At 41.5% G+C, this 19,297-nt stretch overlaps 1 protein-coding gene across 1 annotated transcript; it reads right to left on the bottom strand.

Moving 5' to 3' along the window:
- Positions 1-8,567: 8,567 nt before the first annotated feature.
- On the bottom strand, positions 8,568-15,670 carry LOC140581177 (uncharacterized). Its single transcript, XM_072703049.1, has 8 exons — positions 15,653-15,670; positions 15,484-15,577; positions 15,163-15,256; positions 14,756-14,807; positions 14,103-14,192; positions 13,122-13,298; positions 10,186-10,375; positions 8,568-9,787 (listed from the first exon to the last, which is right to left on the bottom strand). The coding sequence occupies exons 3-8, from the start codon at positions 15,172-15,174 to the stop codon at positions 9,631-9,633; spliced, it is 678 nt and encodes a 225-aa protein (XP_072559150.1). The 5' UTR covers positions 15,175-15,256; positions 15,484-15,577; positions 15,653-15,670; the 3' UTR covers positions 8,568-9,630.
- Between the last annotated feature and the right edge of the window lie 3,627 nt (positions 15,671-19,297).

Raw genomic sequence — 19,297 nt, 5'->3', positions numbered from 1 at the left:
TGCAGCTGATCCTCAACTTGATTTAACTAAGTTGCTTAAATTATAAATACTTGTTACTTTTACTCAATACAAAAAATACTTTTACTTTAATTGTTTGAGTTCATAAACTTAAATGATTTAAGGAAATCGGTTTCCTCAAACAATTTGTTGAACTAACTAGTCAGGTTTTACAGTGTAGCACACAGTGTTTTCATACGTTTCCTACATTTGGGGGCAACGTGTGGCTCAGTGGGCTAAGCCTGTATGCCTGTAATCACAAGGTTGCCAGTTCAAACCCAGCCTCAGCATGTCTGTGGGTCCTTGTGCAAGGCCCTTAACCCCCAGCTCCTTGGGCACCACTACAGGTGGCTGCCCTTTGTGGACAACTTGCTCTACAAAGAGCTAGTTGAGAGAAGAATAAAAACAATTTCCCCATGAGGGACAACAAAGGATTGATTTAAAAAATTGATTAATTGTGCATGTGTTCTGTTGCATTTAAAATAAATGTGATGCATATCAACTGTTTATTTCATTCTCTTCAGTGGATTTCTTAGCTAGATTGAAAATGCTTATTGTACAGTAATCTTCATTTTAAAGGCAGTATGTAAACTGAGCCAGAAAATAAGTTACTGAAATTGGTATGGTGAGGTCAATAATTACAATTAAGTAGTGCTCACTTAAAAAAATGTAAGCTACATAAGTCCCACTTATTCAGAATTATCAAACTGAGTTCACTTAAAAAAGTAAGCTTAAGTATTACATACTTAGAATTATTAAGCTGAGTTAACATGAAATGTGAGCTTAATAAGTCTTTCTTACTCAGAATAATGAAGCTGAATTAATTTACTATAACTAAGTTAATTGGATTTGGTTTTTTTAAGGCAATGAGTTTGCATACTTTTTTTAAGTTAAGTCAACATATTAGATTTTACAGTGTATTCCGTCTGGTTCACAAAGTATTTTTAGTTACATTTACTCAATTTATGTGGTATTTGTGACAAGACAGTTCATTCAGATGTAATTGAAAATATTACTTAAATTTACTTAATACTCCTGTTTTGTTATAATCAATTTGAGGGCTTTCAAATCAACTCAATATTTTTAAGTGTAAAAATGTTACAATAATTAAATTAAGTAATATGCAGTATTTCTTTTTAGACTGTGGTGTGAAGTGGGCAGGGAAGGTGTAACATTACTTACTGAACTGCCTGCAGTAGCTGTTCTCTTGGTTTGAAGGCAATTAGATGTTAGGTTTTATATTGATCTTGGTTAATCAAGCTGAGAGCAGCTGTAACTAAACTGCTGGTAGCAAACTTTGATTTGGTGAGCAAAAATTGTTGCATGTTGTTTATGGTTGTATATGACTAATTTAAGGGAACTAAAGCACGTAATCTATATAATCAGGTAACTTTATTTATAATAAGCGCGGACAGGGTTGGTAACTCTCATGCAACAATCCTCCTCCACTTTCACTGGTGACTACAAACGCTCCGCAGAAGAAAATCTGGTGGGACGAATGAAATAAAAGTGATTGGCAGATTCAGATGGAGCAGGCTAAAGTTGACCAATTGGGGGGGCAGAACAGAAATTTGGGTGGCCATTGCCCCCCCCTTCTAAATCCAGCCGTGCTCCCAATTATGAATTATCTGTCCGTCTCTATAGCTTATTATTCTGTAGATGAACAAAAATATTCTTTAACCTTACAAACACCATAGAACATTGTATAGAAATGTTTTATTATGTACATTTTATTATGTTAATTTCTGTATTACATATAAAAGTGATGTGATTTCTTTTGATGCATGGCCCACAATCTATGGAATGAAGGACTTAAATGCTCTAATGTAAACACTTCCAGGTAGAAGCCAGATGGGTATCCTTATCCTACCCCTCCTCTGACTAAATTCCGACCGCTCTGCTCACATGCTCTGATGCAGACACAGCAGCTGAGGCAGAACAATGAGGCTGGAGTGCCCAGGTGCTCCCAGGAGAGGCAGGGTGTAGAGGGTTTGTAGCCACGGCAACAACTAGGCTTGTGAAGGAGATGGGAGTACAAGGGGAGGCCTTCTGTCTAGGCATCAGGTCACTATCAGAAGCTGCCGAGCGTAACAGTAACTGGATTTGGCTTTAGAGAAAAGATCCCAACTGGGCTGCAAAATGACGAACAAAGGGGTAAAAGTGGAGGAGAGCGGACATGGGACACCAGGTGTTGTGATTGAGCCCTGTGGAGGTGTCATGGGGCTATCAACGAAACACAGATGAAGCAGGGTGCCCACCTGATGACCCCAATGAAGTGACAATCTCACCCCCGTTCAACACATCAAGTAAGTGTCGGATATTGGGATTGTAACATCAAGTCCTATAAGCTCAACTGGCTCATTTTCTGATGAAGTACACACATACTATTACTGAAACTGCCCAGATAAGTTGTTGTAAAGGCCGTCTCCGTAAATGGGATGCCGACGCGCATGCTCTTGGAGCAGCGTCAGAAGCGTCTCCTTTGAGATTTCAGTGGTGGCTTCCTGATTGTGCCGCACCGGATCATCCTACCCAGCACCAAGGGATCCTGGCCAGTTACTCACCATACTCAGGGGTTCAGTATTGTGTGTCACTGACAAACAGTAAGTGACTGGTCCTGGACTGATTACATTCGGTGCTGCAATAATACAGTGCGGTCAACCGTTGAGTTGTTAGCGTGTAACTTTTGAGGAGATCTGCTACCGAGTGCATTGCAGGCAGATTCTCTGTATTCTGCGTTTGTTGTTGTTATTGTGTATCTTGTATGTTAAATTTGTTTTGTTAGTCAGTTCTCGTTAGACTGCGAAATTAGGAGAGACGGGATAATACATTAAGCGAGGGTAGTAGTACAGTGGTACCTCGGTTCTCGAACTTAATGCGTTCCGGACTCCGGATTGAATCCTAAAAAGTTCGAGTTCTGATCGAATATTTCCCATAAGAAATAATGGAAAACCAATTAATTGTTTCCCGGCCCCCCAAAATTACACCTAAATATGTTTTTTTTTTTTTTTTTTTTTTAGCATTTAAACACAAAATGAACAGGATAAAACAACAATAAATTTTTTTTCTATTATATCAATGATATTGCAAAATATTTATCACAAATGCATATGTAGAAAACAGACTATGTGTCACGCCCGGCTCGTCCGATCCTCCTGTGTGCCACGCCCCCCTCGTTACCTCGTGTTAATTCCCGATTATGATCACCTGTTGCCTGTTGTTTTCGGCTTGTCCTGTGTATTTCAGTCTGCGTCTGAGTTAGTTTCCCCAGATCCGTCATTGATGTGCGTCGCTGTCTGCCCTGTTCACGGTAATAAACCCGTTTACCTTTGGCTTTTCGCCTTCCTGCCTCGCCCTTCTCTCCCCGCTTCCTGCCTGTCCGTTTACCGCGATCGTGACACTATGACAGGTGGTTTTGAGTTTTTCTGATTATGATGACCGAATTGTTTTACTAATAGTTATGGAGAATGTGATCGATATATTATTAAATTACACCAGCAACAGACTCATACCTCAATAGAATTTATGTAAAAATAGTATATTATGATTGTTAATTATGCAGATGTTTAGGCTATATTATGATGCTCAGGATACTCAAGTTGATGACAGGCGCGTAGCCAGTAATGGGCCAGGGCGGCACTGGCCCGCCCACATTACTCCCTGGCCCACCCAGGCAAGTTTGATCAAAATACATTTTTAGTTTATTTTTATTATTCAAATGTATTAAATATATAGACTGTCTATGCTGGTGGTTTGTCCAGCCTTTATTGAGCACTGTTGAACATTATGGTTAGACGGTGTTTTGTTATTGCCTTTGCCGAATATTGCAAAATAAAGGTGTGTTTTTGCAGTTTGTTTGTCTATTATTTTTTCTACTCTAAGGTTTAATTATTATTTAAGTAATATTTTTTCTAGGAAAAAATATAGGCCCGCTCACTTTTTCAATGGCCCGCCCAAAATACAATTTCTGCCTACGCCACTGGTTGATGATGATGATGATGATATGAATGTTCATAAGATATTTTAGCGATATTACAGCTGAACCTTACAAGCTGCATTACTTCTGCATGCATCTTATGTTGTTAGAATGAGCATGCACCTCAGAGTAACGGTAAGCTTGCACAGTGTTTTATTGTTTGTTTTAAAGCATCCAACACACTTACAGGCCAGTCCTGCTGCAACAAGGTTTTGCCAAGATGGTGTGTCCCAATGCTCATGTTGCACTTATGCAACTGAGCAACAATTTAAATTTACAACACACATTCAGAACTGTGTGAGACATGTATGGAAGAAAAACAGTATCATCAGAATCCAACTATTTTTAGACCTTGAATTTATAACACTGAATTTTTATCCTCCAAATTTCACCTGCAAAAATTTCAACTGCAAAAGTGATGAACTTAAATGACCCAAGCCAGAGCAATCAGCACTAGATCGAGTCGAGCGGCTCTCAGCCAATTAAATTACGCTGTTTGATCACATGACACCGTTAGCCAGCAGTGTGTCTCCTGAAAAGAGAGCTGTTTAGAGGTGAGTGATTAAGTTTTTCTCCTAAATAGAGATCATTACAGAACGCCTAGTCCTACTTAAAATCCCATTCAATTTTCTTTTATTTTATCATCTACTCGAACTGAGGAAAACGTTTGACTAACTCAAAGACAATTTCCGCGCCTCCCCTGCCTGTCTGCAGAGGCAGTTTTGAATTTAGGAGCGGCAAGATGGCAGCGGCAAACCCTGGCGGTTCTCCGGTAAGTATATTGTGTTTTATCTTCAAGTTTGTCTTTTGAAACGTTAATTTTATTTAAATCCCTTGGTCACGTATAAAGTACACAGACGGGGTCTTTGCTCAACTCGTCTGAGGCGTGTCTCACTAAGCGCTACATGCTGGCATCCTGCTAACCGAGCTAACCTTTACATGCTGTGCTTTAGAAAATAGATTACTCGGTACAAAACCATACTCCGCAGATATTGATAGATAGACGAACACTGCAAATATAATGTTGGAAACGAGAACGGCATTTGGTGAAGGGGTAAAATACACCACGATTAAAGCCATAGAGTGAATGGCTGCCATTGTTGCAGAACGGCCTGATTTAATGATAAGAATGGGGAAGAGTGAGGTGAAGTGAACCAAAGCCACAAAACACGGTCAGACAAGGCGGGAATAGGGCAGTGATCTGTCCGTCAGTGTGAAGTTGGTGTGTGCTTTGGTGAACAAAAACTCGAGACCGGTAGCAGGAAGATGGGAGAGACTCGTGTTTCACTGGAATAGCGGTGAATTAAAACATCCTTTGTTGGGGAAATTTAGGTGTAAATGCATCCATACAGGCGAGACAGAGGCAGACCAGGCAGTGAAGAAAGCAAGGCAAACATTAGAAATATTAAAACGCAAATATAGGATTAATATAACATACAATTAGGGAAAATTTAAGGAACACAATGTAAATTATATTGTAAAGTCATTAAAACAGCACAACCTAATTAACAGGAACATGTAATTGGGTAGGATGATGAAAATAATAATATTAAAAAACAGGTACAATATGGGCATGTATACTTGTACCCAGAATTTAACAACTATAAAGTTGTAGCATGCCAGTACCTTACCCCATCCATTATATCCACACTTTCAGAAAAGGATATGGTCAATATCTTTACAAATACTATCTGAACTTAAACAGATAGCGTAAGTTAAAAATAAGACTTTGAGGGTAAAGAAATACGCAATGACAAATAAGCCAATTATTACATCTCCATCAAAGACATTGAGAGACCATCTTGATTGAATGTAACTTCGCTCCACACAAGTTTTATGGTAGACATATTCATATTGGTATCTAATAAATGATTAATTCTTAGATTTTATTGAACAATTTATAAATTGTTTGTCTGTATGTGTTTCACAGTCTCTCCCATCTTCCTGCTACCGGTCTCGAGTTTTTGTTCACCAAAGCACACACCAACTTCACACTGACGGACAGATCACTGCCCTATTCCCGCCTTGTCTGACCGTGTTTTGTGGCTTTGGTTCACTTCACCTCACTCTTCCCCATTCTTATCATTAAATCAGGCCGTTCTGCAACAATGGCAGCCATTCACTCTATGGCTTTAATCGTGGTGTATTTTACCCCTTCACCAAATGCCGTTCTCGTTTCCAACATTATATTTGCAGTGTTCGTCTATCTATCAATATCTGCGGAGTATGGTTTTGTACCGAGTAATCTATTTTCTAAAGCACAGCATGTAAAGGTTAGCTCGGTTAGCAGGATGCCAGCATGTAGCGCTTAGTGAGACACGCCTCAGACGAGTTGAGCAAAGACCCCGTCTGTGTACTTTATACGTGACCAAGGGATTTAAATAAAATTAACGTTTCAAAAGACAAACTTGAAGATAAAACACAATATACTTACCGGAGAACCGCCAGGGTTTGCCGCTGCCATCTTGCCGCTCCTAAATTCAAAACTGCCTCTGCAGACAGGCAGGGGAGGCGCGGAAATTGTCTTTGAGTTAGTCAAACGTTTTCCTCAGTTCGAGTAGATGATAAAATAAAAGAAAATTGAATGGGATTTTAAGTAGGACTAGGCGTTCTGTAATGATCTCTATTTAGGAGAAAAACTTAATCACTCACCTCTAAACAGCTCTCTTTTCAGGAGACACACTGCTGGCTAACGGTGTCATGTGATCAAACAGCGTAATTTAATTGGCTGAGAGCCGCTCGACTCGATCTAGTGCTGATTGCTCTGGCTTGGGTCATTTAAGTTCATCACTTTTGCAGGTGAATTTTTTGCAGGTGAATTTTTTGCAGGTGAATATTTTTGCAGGGAAATTTGGAGGATAAAAATTCAGTGTTATAAATTCAAGGTCTAAAAATAGTTGGATTCTGATGATACTGTTTTTCTTCCATACATCTCGGCCAATTTGTGTAACAGTCTTGATAATTGTACAGATGAATTCTGGGTAGATTTGGGCACGCCTCAGAATCATACGTAGTGTGAGCGGTACCGGAGCGAAATTGGAGCGAGACAAAGCGACCGCTCCAGCCTTAATTAAAAAACCGCTCCGCGCTCTGACCAAATTCTGCCCGCTCCGCTCCTCGCTCACGCTCCGCTCACATGCTCTGTTAGGAACACCATACTAATACGGTGTTTGACCCCCTTTCGCCTTCAGAACTGCCTTAATTCTACGTGGCATTAAATCAACAAGGTGCTGAAAGCATTCTTTAGAAATGTTGGCCCATATTGATAGGATAGCATCTTGCAGTTGATGGAGATTTGTGGGATGCACATCCAGGGCACGAAGCTCCCGTTCCACCACATCCCAAAGATGCTCTATTGGGTTGAGATCTGGTGACTGTGGGGGCCATTTTAGTACAGCGAACTCATTGTCATGTTCAAGAAACCAATTTGAAATGATTCGAGCTTTGTGACATGGTGCATTATCCTGCTGGAAGTAGCCATCAGAGGATGGGTACATGGTGGTCATAAAGGGATGGACATGGTCAGAAACAATGCTCAGGTAGGCCGTGGCATTTAAACGATGCCCAATTGGCACTAAGGGGCCTAAAGTGTGCCAAGAAAACATCCCCCACACCATTACACCACCACCACCAGCCTGCACAGTGGTAACAAGGCATGATGGAACCATGTTCTCATTCTGTTTACGCCAAATTCTGACTCTACCATTTGAATGTCTCAACAGAAATCGAGACTCATCAGACCAGGCAACATTTTTCCAGTCTTCAACTGTCCAATTTTGGTGAGCTCGTGCAAATTGTAGCCTCTTTTTCCTATTTGTAGTGGAGAAAAGTGGTACCCGGTGGGGTCTTCTGCTGTTGTAGCCCATCCGCCTCAAGGTTGTGCATGTTGTGGCTTCACAAATGCTTTGCTGCATACCTCGGTTGTAACGAGTGGTTATTTCAGTCAAAGTTGCTCTTCTATCAGCTTGAATCAGTCGGCCCATTCTCCTCTGTCCTCTAGCATCAACAAGGCATTTTCGCCCACAGGACTACCGCATACTGGATGTTGTTCCCTTTGCACACCATTCTTTGTAAACCCTAGAAATGGTTGTACGTGAAAATCCCAGTAACTGAGCAGATTGTGAAATACTCAGACCGGCCCGTCTGGCACCAGCAACCATGCCACGCTCAAAATTGCTTAAATCACCTTTCTTTCCCATTCTGACATTCAGTTTGGAGTTCAGGAGATTGTCTTGACCAGGACCACACCCCTAAATGCATTGAAGCAACTGCCATGTGATTGGTTGATTAGATAATTGCATTAATGAGAAATTGAACAGGTGTTCCTAATAATCCTTTAGGTGAGTGTATATACAGTCAACACTTCCCAGCATGGGGGTTAGAGGTGTAGCCCCCCTCTCCCACCCAGTCTGGAAAAATGCACAAAATTTTTATTGGCCCCCTTGGCAAGCAAAGCTAGCACAAGAGTGGAGTGAAGTGAAAAGACAATGTGACACAAAGATCACTTTAAGTTCACTGTGACATTTCATACGAGAAACTGCTGTAAGCAAACTCAGCATTTTCCATACCCGCAATTCTTATGCTGACTCCACAATATATCGAAACCATGATGAAGAAAGTCACAATTCAAAAAGTCACAGGGTTGACTGTGTACTGTATGTACATATATTTTGCAAGCAACATCCAGAACATTACGTATAATGATGTTCATAAAGAAATTCAGGGAGAGAATGGGTATTTCATTACATGGGGTAGACAGCACACAAGACCCAAGGGGCAGAACCACTAGACAGAATAGGACTGGATAGAACAGGACGCACAGCACAACCATGGACACAGAACAGGCAGAGGCCGGACCATGGAACAAGAGGACAGCAGAAGAGAACAAAACCAAACAGAACCATATCGACGAATCAGACTAAACAGAGGATGAAACCACGCACCAGGAACATATCAGGGACCAGAAGGAAGAACATTAAACATCAATGGGGACTAAGGAGCAGAGAATAGAGAGACAGACAGAACATACCACACCAGAACGTGGCAGACAAGCAGGGGAACAATGGAGACAGAGACAGAAACAGTAGAGGGGGTAATAAGGGACATAGACCAGAGTAAAACAAAGGCAGGACAGGGTACTGAGACATGGGCTGGGGTGCGATAAACAGAAATGGAGGGGTGACCAGGGAGTCTTCTGATCCCTGGGGAGCTGGGTGACGACCCTGGAATGCAGACCCTCCTGGGCCTATTCACCAGTAAGGAGTATCCCATCCGGATCGCAGGAATTGAAGGCCTTGGCAGACAAGTAGGGCTCCGAGGAGCCAGCAGGGCCTGAGGAGGTGGGGACTGCAGGACAAGAGCAGGAGGGTGCCATGGATGGAGTGCTGCCCAGGGGGCCAACGTCAGACGAACACAAGGCTGGGAGGCTAGCACGGTATGCCCCCGTCTCCCTCTCCAGGAGACGACTTGGCCAGCCCCTGTCTTGGGCCTCAGCCGACACCGTCAGGCTGTCGTCAGGTTGGCAGCAGCCGGAGATTTGGATGTCGGGCTGGCTGCAACCAGCAGGAGATGAGGAGATGAGGCGGCTACGAAGCAGGCACCAGGGTGACGATGCTGGGCTGCTGCATGATTGGAGGAACTGTCAAAGTGGCTGGACCTCATTTTGATTTCAAATACAATCCCATGTGGATTTTCGCCGGACTCATTGGGCTCCTCCAGGAGGTTGGGTGCAACAGAAATTGTGCAGGCAGAGATGCCGCAGATATGGGGATCTTGGGCATTGCTGCTAGGCAATCTGAGTCCGGTAATTGAAAGCTAAAGAGTATGGGGACAGGCATCAGGAAAACAAAAAGGGGCTTTGTTGCATAATGCAAAAGCGGGGACACAAAATAGGACCACAAGGGTTCAGAACAGGAAGGCTTAGCATGGGAATGGCACAGGCAACAGGAGGATGGGTTTTGATGACCTGACTGGAGCTGATGAGATATACAGGTGTTTAAATACAAGGATAAATGAGGGGTAACAAGCAGCAGGCGTGGCTCATCACAGTCAAGTTAGGGAGGAGAGAGGGGGGTCAGATGTGCAGGATGTGACAATATGTTTTAAAAAGTAATCAAACTTAGATTTTACATGTAATCAAATCTGATTAATATTGCACGTATGAAAATGGGTGCAAACTATCTCCTGCAGAGGGGCTGTTTCTTTGCACGTACCTCAGCAGCATCGAATGTACCTCAGTGACTGCCTGCTCGTTTTCCTGACAAAGTAGCAGCCCATCATATTCATGGAAGGCACAGTGGACGATTTTCACTATGTTACTGCTAGAGGGCTGTACTGTGATGTTGGTCATGTGACTGGAGTTGCGACAGTGGTGCATGAACACCAGGATGACAGGTTTGTTGTCTGTGGAAGGGAGAATCCAAACAGGTTAGCATGTGCACTGATAGATGCTGTTGCTGCCCCTGCATCAATTAATTGGAGAAGGAAGGGGCTGCTGGATTCTAAAAAACTAAAAATTAATATTATATGGCATTCTACCACAGTGCTACACTAGCTGTGACTGTTATAGACAGTTCATCTTGCCTCTGAAAATGACAGTTAATCACTGTCAAGTCATGTTCTGTGGACGGCCACCCCTTTCAAGCAATTTCAGTCTGAATGAAATTTGTCAGATTGCTCTGATAGACTGTCAGGTTAAGGCATTTTTTTTTCAAACTGCAGGCACTGTAAAGCAATGTGTATGCAATGTGTAGTTTAAGAAGAAATCTTTGTGTTATCATGACGTCCAATGATTACTGGTGATATTACTAAATGAGGTGACCAGAAAAAAAACAAATAGTTCAATTCAATTTGAGAATGGCAACTTAGCTAAATGACTAATTTGAACTGTAATGTGACATCTGTCTAGTTAGCAAGCTGTTACAACCCGAATTCCAGAAAAGTTTGGATGTTCTATAAATTTGAATAAAATGAAAACTAAATACTTTCAAATCACGAGCCAATATTTTATTCACAAAAGAACATAGATAACATAAATGTTTAAACTGAGAAGTTTTACAATTTTATGCACAAAATGAGCTAATTTCAAATTTGATGCTTGCTACAGGTCTCAGTAGTTGGGACAGGGGCATGTTTATCATGGTGTAGCATCTCCTCTTCTTTTCACAACAGTTTGAAAATGTCTGGGCATCGAGGTTATGAGTTTCTGGAGGTTTGGTGTTGGAATTTGGTCCCATTCTTGCCTGAAATACGTTTCCAGCTGCTGAAGAGTTCATGGTCGTCTTGGACGTATTTTTAGTTTAATGATGCGGCAAATTATCTCTATAGGTGAAAGATCTGGATTGCAGGCAGGCCAATTCAGCACCCAGACTCTTCTCAGATGGAGCCATGCTGTTTTAATAGCTGCAGTATGTGATTTTGCATTGTCCTGCTGAAATACACAAGGCCTTTCCTTGAAATAGACGCCGTCTGGAGGGGAGCATATGTTGCTCTAAAACCTTGATATACCTTTCAGCATTCATAGTTTCTTCCAGAACATGCAAGCTGCCCATACAGTATGCAGTTATGTACCTCCATACTATTAGAGATGCTGGCTTTTGAACTGAACGATGATAACAGGCTGGAAAGTCTCCCTCCTCTTTAGCCCGGAGGACACAGCGTCCATGATTACCAACAAGAATGTCAAATTTGGACTCGTCTGACCATAGAACACCTGAAACAGTCCATTTCAAAGGAGTCTTCGCCCACAGGACATGACGGCGCTTCAGGACCATGGTCAAATATGACTTCCTTTTTGCACGATACAGCTTTAGTTGGCATCTGCAGATGGCATGGTGGATTGTGTTTACTGACAGTGGTTTCTGGAAGTATTCCTGGGCCCATTTAGTAATGTCATTGACACAATCATGACGATGAGTGATGCAGTGTAATCTGAGGGCCTGAAGAACACGGGCATCCAATAAAGGTCTTTGGCCTTGTCCCTTACGCACAGAGATATCTCCAGTTATTCTGAATCCTTTGATGATGTTATGCACTGTAGATGATGAGATTTGCAAAGCCTTTGCAATTTGACTTTGAGGAACATTGTTTTTAAAGTATTCCACAATCTTTTTATGCACTCTTTCACAGATTGGAGACTCTGCCTCTCTAAGACATCCCTTTTATAGCTAATCATGTTACACACCTGATATCAATTAACTTTATTAGTCGCTAGATGTTCTCCCAGCTGAATCTTTTTAAACTTTCTTGCTTTTTCAGCCATTTGTTGCCCCCGTGCCAACTTTTTTGGGACCTGTAACAGGCATGAAATTTGAAATGAGCTCATTTAGTGGATAAAGGTGTACGATTTCCCAGTTTGAATATTTGTTATTGTAACCCCCCTAAAACTGCCAGCTAAAAGTTTAGTTGGGTTTAGGAGGACTTATTCTCTTCTTCTCTGGTAGGGGGAATATGCTTAGGAGTGCGGCAGTTTTAGTGGTGCTCTTAATAAAATAGAAAGAGAGAAGAAGCAAGTGAAAAGTGGAAGAAGACGGACCAGGATGGTGAAGCTGCCAAGCGAGCAGCTGGTTTAATTTTTGTTTTTAAGTTAAAAGTAATTTGGAAAGAAAAGGGAAAAAAATGGGTTCTCTTTAGTTTTTAGTTTCCATAGTTTTAGTTTTTAATTTCCTTTGAAGAAAATTTTCGGTGAGTGTTACAGGACTGAGTTAAGGGAAAATGTTAATTGTGCTATGGTGGGATATAAAAAGTAAAGGGAAAAAAACAACAACCAGGGATTTAAATAATGTTTTATTTGCCCATTGAGATCATGTAAACCTTGGATGTTATAATGTGTCATTGATATGTGCGTGTTGTTGTAATATGACTTCATTATGTGTAGATGGGGAAAAAGGGATATGTTTTATTTTACTAGTGCGCCATATTCCCTTCCCATATTTTTCTTTTGGATGTTCACAGCCAATTTATGCCTTCCTTGTCAGACTAGTGGTGAGTTGCAGGTAAAGACTTTATTCTCACTTTTAAAAGAGCTGTTTTTTCCTTTTAATATGAACTGCATCACACACTCACAATACATAAAAACTGCCTAACATCTGCAGTTCAGGGCAAAGGTGACAAGTAGAGGTGGAGATTTGGAGATTTAATCCTTCCTCACCTGGTACTCTGTTCATTGCAGCCTCCATGTCTGTCCCAATCCGAGATACAACGGGACAGAAGACCAGGATGACGTTGCAGCTCTCTGCACTGCAGAGCTCTATCTTCAGCTTCAGCTTTTGCATGAAGGTATAATGGGTTTGGAAAGTTTCTCCAGCAACCAGCATGTGGACTTGAACTGGGGACGTGGAACGGAAAATTAAAATGAGTTAACTATCGTGAACAGGAATTATACATGAAAGTTTACTACAGAAAGGTTGGTTTCATCTACCTGCCATTTGTCACCTATATACTAGAGAAGATACAATTGAATAACAGCAACTTACTTACAGTGAAACTGAAGGATATTATAATATGAGGATATTATAATAGTCAAATTTGTCATTTATTTGGAAAAGGCACGCAGGAACATTGTACTTTTAACTACAGTTGAAAGTGAATTATTTCAGATGACAGATGTCAAACCTCAGAAACACAGCTTACCTGGAAAGTAGGGATTTAGAATGCTATTGAACTGAAACTGAAACACGGACTAAATACAGAGGACTAATGACAACAACCAGAAACAGCTGATCACACGGGGATTCCACACAGGGTTAACGGGGGGGTGTGGCGCACGGAAGGAGCAGACGATCGGGGCAGGACACATTGTTTGGATACATTTATTTTCTTACTTTACAAATTACAGTTTTTATAAATGTGCTTAGATGTGTTTAGTACAGTATATGCTCTTCTTGTTTTATCCGGTTCATTTTGTGTTTAGATGCTAAAAAAAACATATTTAGGTGTAATTTTTTGGGGCCAGGAACCAATTAATTGGATTTCCATTATTTCTTATGGGGAAAATTTGATCATCACAACTCGAACTTTTTAGGATTCGACCCGGAGTTCTGAACGGATTAAGTTTGAGTTCCGAGGTGCCACTGTACTTTTCTTGAGTTATTTAAGATGGCAGATGTGAAATCTCAGAAACATAGCTTACCAGAATAGCAGTGATTCCAAATGTTATAAATGAGTGCATGTAAGAAGTAGGATGGTCCAAGGAATAGACTCTCAAACAACCAAAAAGCACCTGTAAAATACATACCATCTTCAGTCAGTTGCTGTAAATACAATTACATTCAGACAAACATGCTTAAACGGATGGTGGAAACTTCTAATGGTCAACCAATGGCAAAACTGTATTTTTAAATATTCCCAGTTTTGAAAACTTTACTGAGATAACTTTCTGTGTATTTACAGGAGAACTTATATCAAGTAAGTATGATTAACAGCACAGCAGCAGGAAAAAACAGAACCTGCTGGCCCCAATTCAGGTTACTTTCACTACTCCACCTCCTGCTGCCCATGTGCTACAGTGTGTCTGTCTGCAGGGTGTCAAAGGGGCATGGGTACCCTGGCAGACTCAGGGGGCCCAGCACGTGACTGGGGCCCTTGAATTTGTGAAATTATACATAAAATGTGTTTAGGGGGGCAAAGGTGACATTTTGTCAGTGGCCCAGAATTTCTAGGTATGCCCTGTCTGTCTGTCTGGGTTTTTAAATTCAGTCTGTCACTGTTAGTCGTATTGTATATGCTATACCAGTTTAAAAAGACAGCCTGTTCAGGGCCCATCGCGTTTTGCAGCAGACTTACCATAAGCCATGAGTACAGTCATCGTTAAAATGTTACTGTTCGCCCCGTTCACCTGTAAAATCAAAAGTGAAACAATACGCGTTGACAAAAAAGCATTTTAAACCACGCATACCAAAAACGTCCACGTTCATGGCTTGTAGTTATTCAAATAGTCCCTAAATCAAATAATATTACCTTTAGGGATGTGGGTTATTTTATTACAGCTTCCAACCCCGTCTGTACAGGTTGGAAGACTACAAATTAAACTGTAATTAATTTTACGCTGTTATCGTATATACGTACAATATTACTTTTAACATCTGCGTTTTGTTATTTTAATCGTATTTAAAATAGGTTATTTTGATCTGCTCTCATCTGTCTGCGGTCGATTACGAAAGAAAAAAACTTTGTATGTTTGCCATTCTTACCGTATTGTCCATGGTTGCTTTATTTCCTTTTACTTCTTTGTACTTAAAATCTCCTTATGCTTCAAATTATATGCTTCATAGACTTTCGATTTCACTATACAAACGAAATCGAAAATTAAATGTCAGCATCACGTGCGGGGGGGGGGGGGGCGGTTTTATACATGCATATATGAGGGGGCAGACAGAAATGTGAAGGGGGCACATGGTGGCGACGGAGGTGGGGTGGTGGTGGGGGTGCTCTGGATAACTGTTTTTGTCATGTAATTGGATTGCACTTTGTCAGGCCTCTACCCTAAGACCTGTCCAACTTGGGGGTCCCACCTGAAGGCTAAGCTTCTGCTGGTGTAGCTCTTAGGGTCACTGAGGCACGCAAAGCCCATGACTACAGTAAGGTGGCAATCCCTCAGGGGGAAAACTGAAAAATAAAACAACAAAAAATAAAATAAAATATTCCTCATCAGATTAAAACAACTAAAAAGATAACATTTACCTTAATTGGATGGCCTATATCAAACATATTTGAACCCAACAAAACACTTTTCACTATTGCCGATATTAACAAAACTAAAAAGGGTAGGCTAAGTTATGAAAAAGAAAAAATCAATTCACCAAGTCTTGAAATATAAAACTGAAAAATAGGATTGGTCAGGGTTCATTTCACTACATGTTGTACTTGTTATAACTATGTATGTGACGAATAAAGAATCTTGAAATCACAACGAACAAATCGCTCAATGACAATGAATGACGCAACCGACTGGCTAAGCTGCTTCTAGCGCCGAGGTGGTTAAAATGGTACGGTCCACCTAGGGGTATCTGAAATCGTTTTACATAAAATTTTCCTAAAAGGTAAGGTTATCTTTCTTTTTAAAAAAAAACAACAAACGAAACATGTTAAGACCCCCCCCCCCCAAACTGCTATTTTTGTCTATTTGGGGGGGGTCTTGGTCTTGATCGGGAGGTACTGTACCCCCCAGTACCCCCCGTAATTCGAACCATGATCTCACGAGTCGTTATGATTTTGACGAGAGAGATTGCTACTTCCTCTAAACCTCCCGCAATCACGCAGCTCATTTCGCTCTGCCCTGCCTACTGAGAAACTGGCTCATTTGCATACTAACAGTGATTGGATGTTTAGCTGGGGGGAGGGTGAGTGGGGGATCTCTGCCGAGTGCTGTATGAGCCCACGCACAAACAGAACGCGGAGGGAAAGAGCGAACAAGAAGTGAAACTTATCATCTCGTTTGTGCCTTTTTCAGTGGATTTTTCAGCTACTGTAGTAAATATTGTCTATATTCAGTTTGTGGGTAATCTATTATTTTCTTCCTCAACTTTGATTTAAGGGGGCAGGACGTTTGTTTAAGGGGGCGTTGCCCCCTCTTGCCCCAGCGTAGAGCCGGCCCCGATCACGTGTCAGAAAAATAAGCTTACTCATTGTACGTGTACGTTTAGTCCATGGCTTATGGAGTGATTATTATGACAGAATGCCGTGGTTGTGTAAAATAGATTTGCCTACTTGTAATTTAGTTTTGTAAACCTGTTCATAGATTTGCGAACTTGTATTTTAGTTTTGTGCAGTAGTGCAGCGAAATTTGTTTACAAAAGTTCTGCACACTTCTGTTTTCAAAGTGCACATATTTTCAGAAGCCGTGTTACAACGACACAAATCCCAAATGTTTACAGTAAAAAAACTGGCAGCTGTGGTTGTCAGAAACTAATCTTCCCTTTGCTGTAGCTTTTTAATTTTTAAAAGCTATGTCTGGTTCTGTTTCTTCTGCGGTTTCTTCTTCTCAAACCACTCAGGACTATTTCCTTTTTACAGTGATATAACTAAACTGTAAGGAGCTCTGATGACAAAGGGCACTTATTCACAAATGGGATGTGCTGCTACCTGATTGCACCATCGTCCTCCCTGTCTCACTGGGTGCCACTTCACAGACTGATTTATGCCAAATATTTTTATAGTAGCTACTCATTGTTAACAGAACATCACAGGAAATTAAAACCCATTGCTCATTCACCCCACTGGGACCTTTTCTAAATATTCAGATTAATATTATTCCAATAACCAAGTTTTGTGGTTGCAAATACGAACTGGTAAGACTGAATCAAATGCATTAATTTTATATGTGTTTTAGCACCTCTGGGAAGCATACATAAGTAATGTGTTTATATGGTAGCGTAGAATTGAAATGTATCTATATTTCTTTCATCCTATGGTTTAAACATGAGTTTTTATTGTTTATAGGGTGATCATGAAAGAAAATTGAGGCATTTGGTCACCGCTCTGGTTTCAGGATGACATGGTTGAGTGATATCATGAGAACTATCAGTATGCAGAAAGCCACTTCTGCATTGCAGCTCTATTCTAATACATTACACATCATCTTAAGTTTCTAAAAAATCAGTCAAATCTTATTTTAACAATCACTGAAACTTGCATATGTGTTGTTTTCCAACTGTGTTTCATAAATTGATGATTGATTTGCTTTTTTTTGCAGCTATCAAGTGCAAATTACTATAATTTTTCCATGTACTATGGAGGCCTGACATCAGGGATGGGCTTATAGTCTGGCATGTAACACAGACAGACTCGGAGAACTAATTCATTGATGGACTTTGCATTTGACTTTTACCTCAGTTTACATCTACTACTGTTATAGCAAGGAAGTCTGTTTTCTGTAATGTTATCAGAGGGGTTGGCAGCTAGTTGACTTTGGACCCCCAGAGGATTTTTCCCTGTACTTGGGACTTTTTTGCCCCCCTTACTGTCTGTTCTGTCTGTTCCCTGCTCCCCAGCCAGTAGTGTGGCTGAATGGTCTAACTGGACCGCTGAGAGCTGAGTATACTCTTAACGTTATGGGTTTAAACTTGTTGCACATTTTGTGTTCTTTTACCTTGGATTCTGTTGTGTATAACCTTGTTAATTATGATTTCTTGAGTCTCTGTTTGGATCCTTCTCCTGTACCTTTTTTTTCCCTATTTGTGTGTTTCTACTCAACTCATAGGAGTGGTGTATCTTAAATGAGGTGTGGCCAGGCGCATTGTCGCCGCATTGATTTTTAAGGCAGCAAAATGACATTGTGCTGTTGCCCAGCAAAAACCACGTCTAAAGTCAGTGGTGCATTGTTAAACTGTATTTAAGTGACACGTTTTAGAAACATGCGGGTGCACAACACTCGTTACGGACACAGGTTCACGCTCGAGGTGCACTAATGGTTTTTTTGTTATTTTATTTTATTTATGTATGTTTTATTATAGAGTACATCTGGCCCTTTTACTTAATCATACTGTTTCATTAAACACCAAAAGAAAAAACATATATCAAGTAAAGAACAAACCGTATCATTCAAAAAATCTTTTGAGCTCATTATCAGAATTAAACACTTACTGTAACTGAAAGGACATTTGGATTTCTGAAAATGCGTGTCAGATATTTAGATAAATCAGGTGGAACTTTACCCCTCCAATGGGCTCACCACCTGTAGGAGGGGCCATAGGGGTCGGGTGCAGTGTGAGTTGGGCAGTGGCCGAAGGCGGGGACCTTGGCGGTCCGATCCTCGGATGCAGAAGCTGGCTCTAGGGACATGGAATGTCACCTCTCTGATGGGGAAGGAGCCTGAGCTGGTGCGCGAGGCTGTGAGGTTCCGACTAGATATAGTCGGGCTCGCCTCGACGCACGGCTTGGGCTCTGGAACCAGTCTCCTCGAAGGGGGTTGGACCCTCTTCCACTCTGGAGTTGCTCACGGGGAGAAGCGCCGAGCTGGGGTGGGCATACTTATTGCTTCCTGGCTGGGCGCCTGTACATTGGGGTTTACCGCAGTAGACGAGAGGGTAGCCTCCCTTCGCCTTCGAGTGGGGGGACAGGTCCTGACTGTTGTTTGCGCTTATGCGCCAAATGGCAGTTCAGAATACCCACCCTTTTTGGAGTCCTTGGAAGGGGTGTTGGAGAGCGCTCCCCCCGGGGACTCTCTTTTTCTGCTGGGGGACTTCAATGCCCACGTGGGCAATGACAGTGAGACCTGGAGTGGCGTGATTGGGAGGAACAGCCCCCTCGATCTGAACCCGAGTGGTGTTCTGTTGTTGGACTTCTGTGCTCGTCACGGATTGTCCATAATGAACACCATGTTCAGGC

This window comes from Paramormyrops kingsleyae, chromosome 19 (assembly GCF_048594095.1).
Source record: "Paramormyrops kingsleyae isolate MSU_618 chromosome 19, PKINGS_0.4, whole genome shotgun sequence".
NCBI lineage: Eukaryota > Metazoa > Chordata > Actinopteri > Osteoglossiformes > Mormyridae > Paramormyrops > Paramormyrops kingsleyae.
This window is presented reverse-complemented; position numbering and strand designations above follow the sequence as displayed.

What these genes read in the sequence shown, in the direction of transcription:
- LOC140581177 (XM_072703049.1), bottom strand. An exon ending in GACTGTACTCATGGCTTATG is followed by an intron (nt 14,193 to 14,755) that starts GTAAGTCTGCTG and finishes TGTATTTTACAG; the next exon opens with GTGCTTTTTGGTTGTTTGAG. An exon ending in TGCAATGAACAGAGTACCAG is followed by an intron (nt 10,376 to 13,121) that starts GTGAGGAAGGAT and finishes TCCCTTCCACAG; the next exon opens with ACAACAAACCTGTCATCCTG.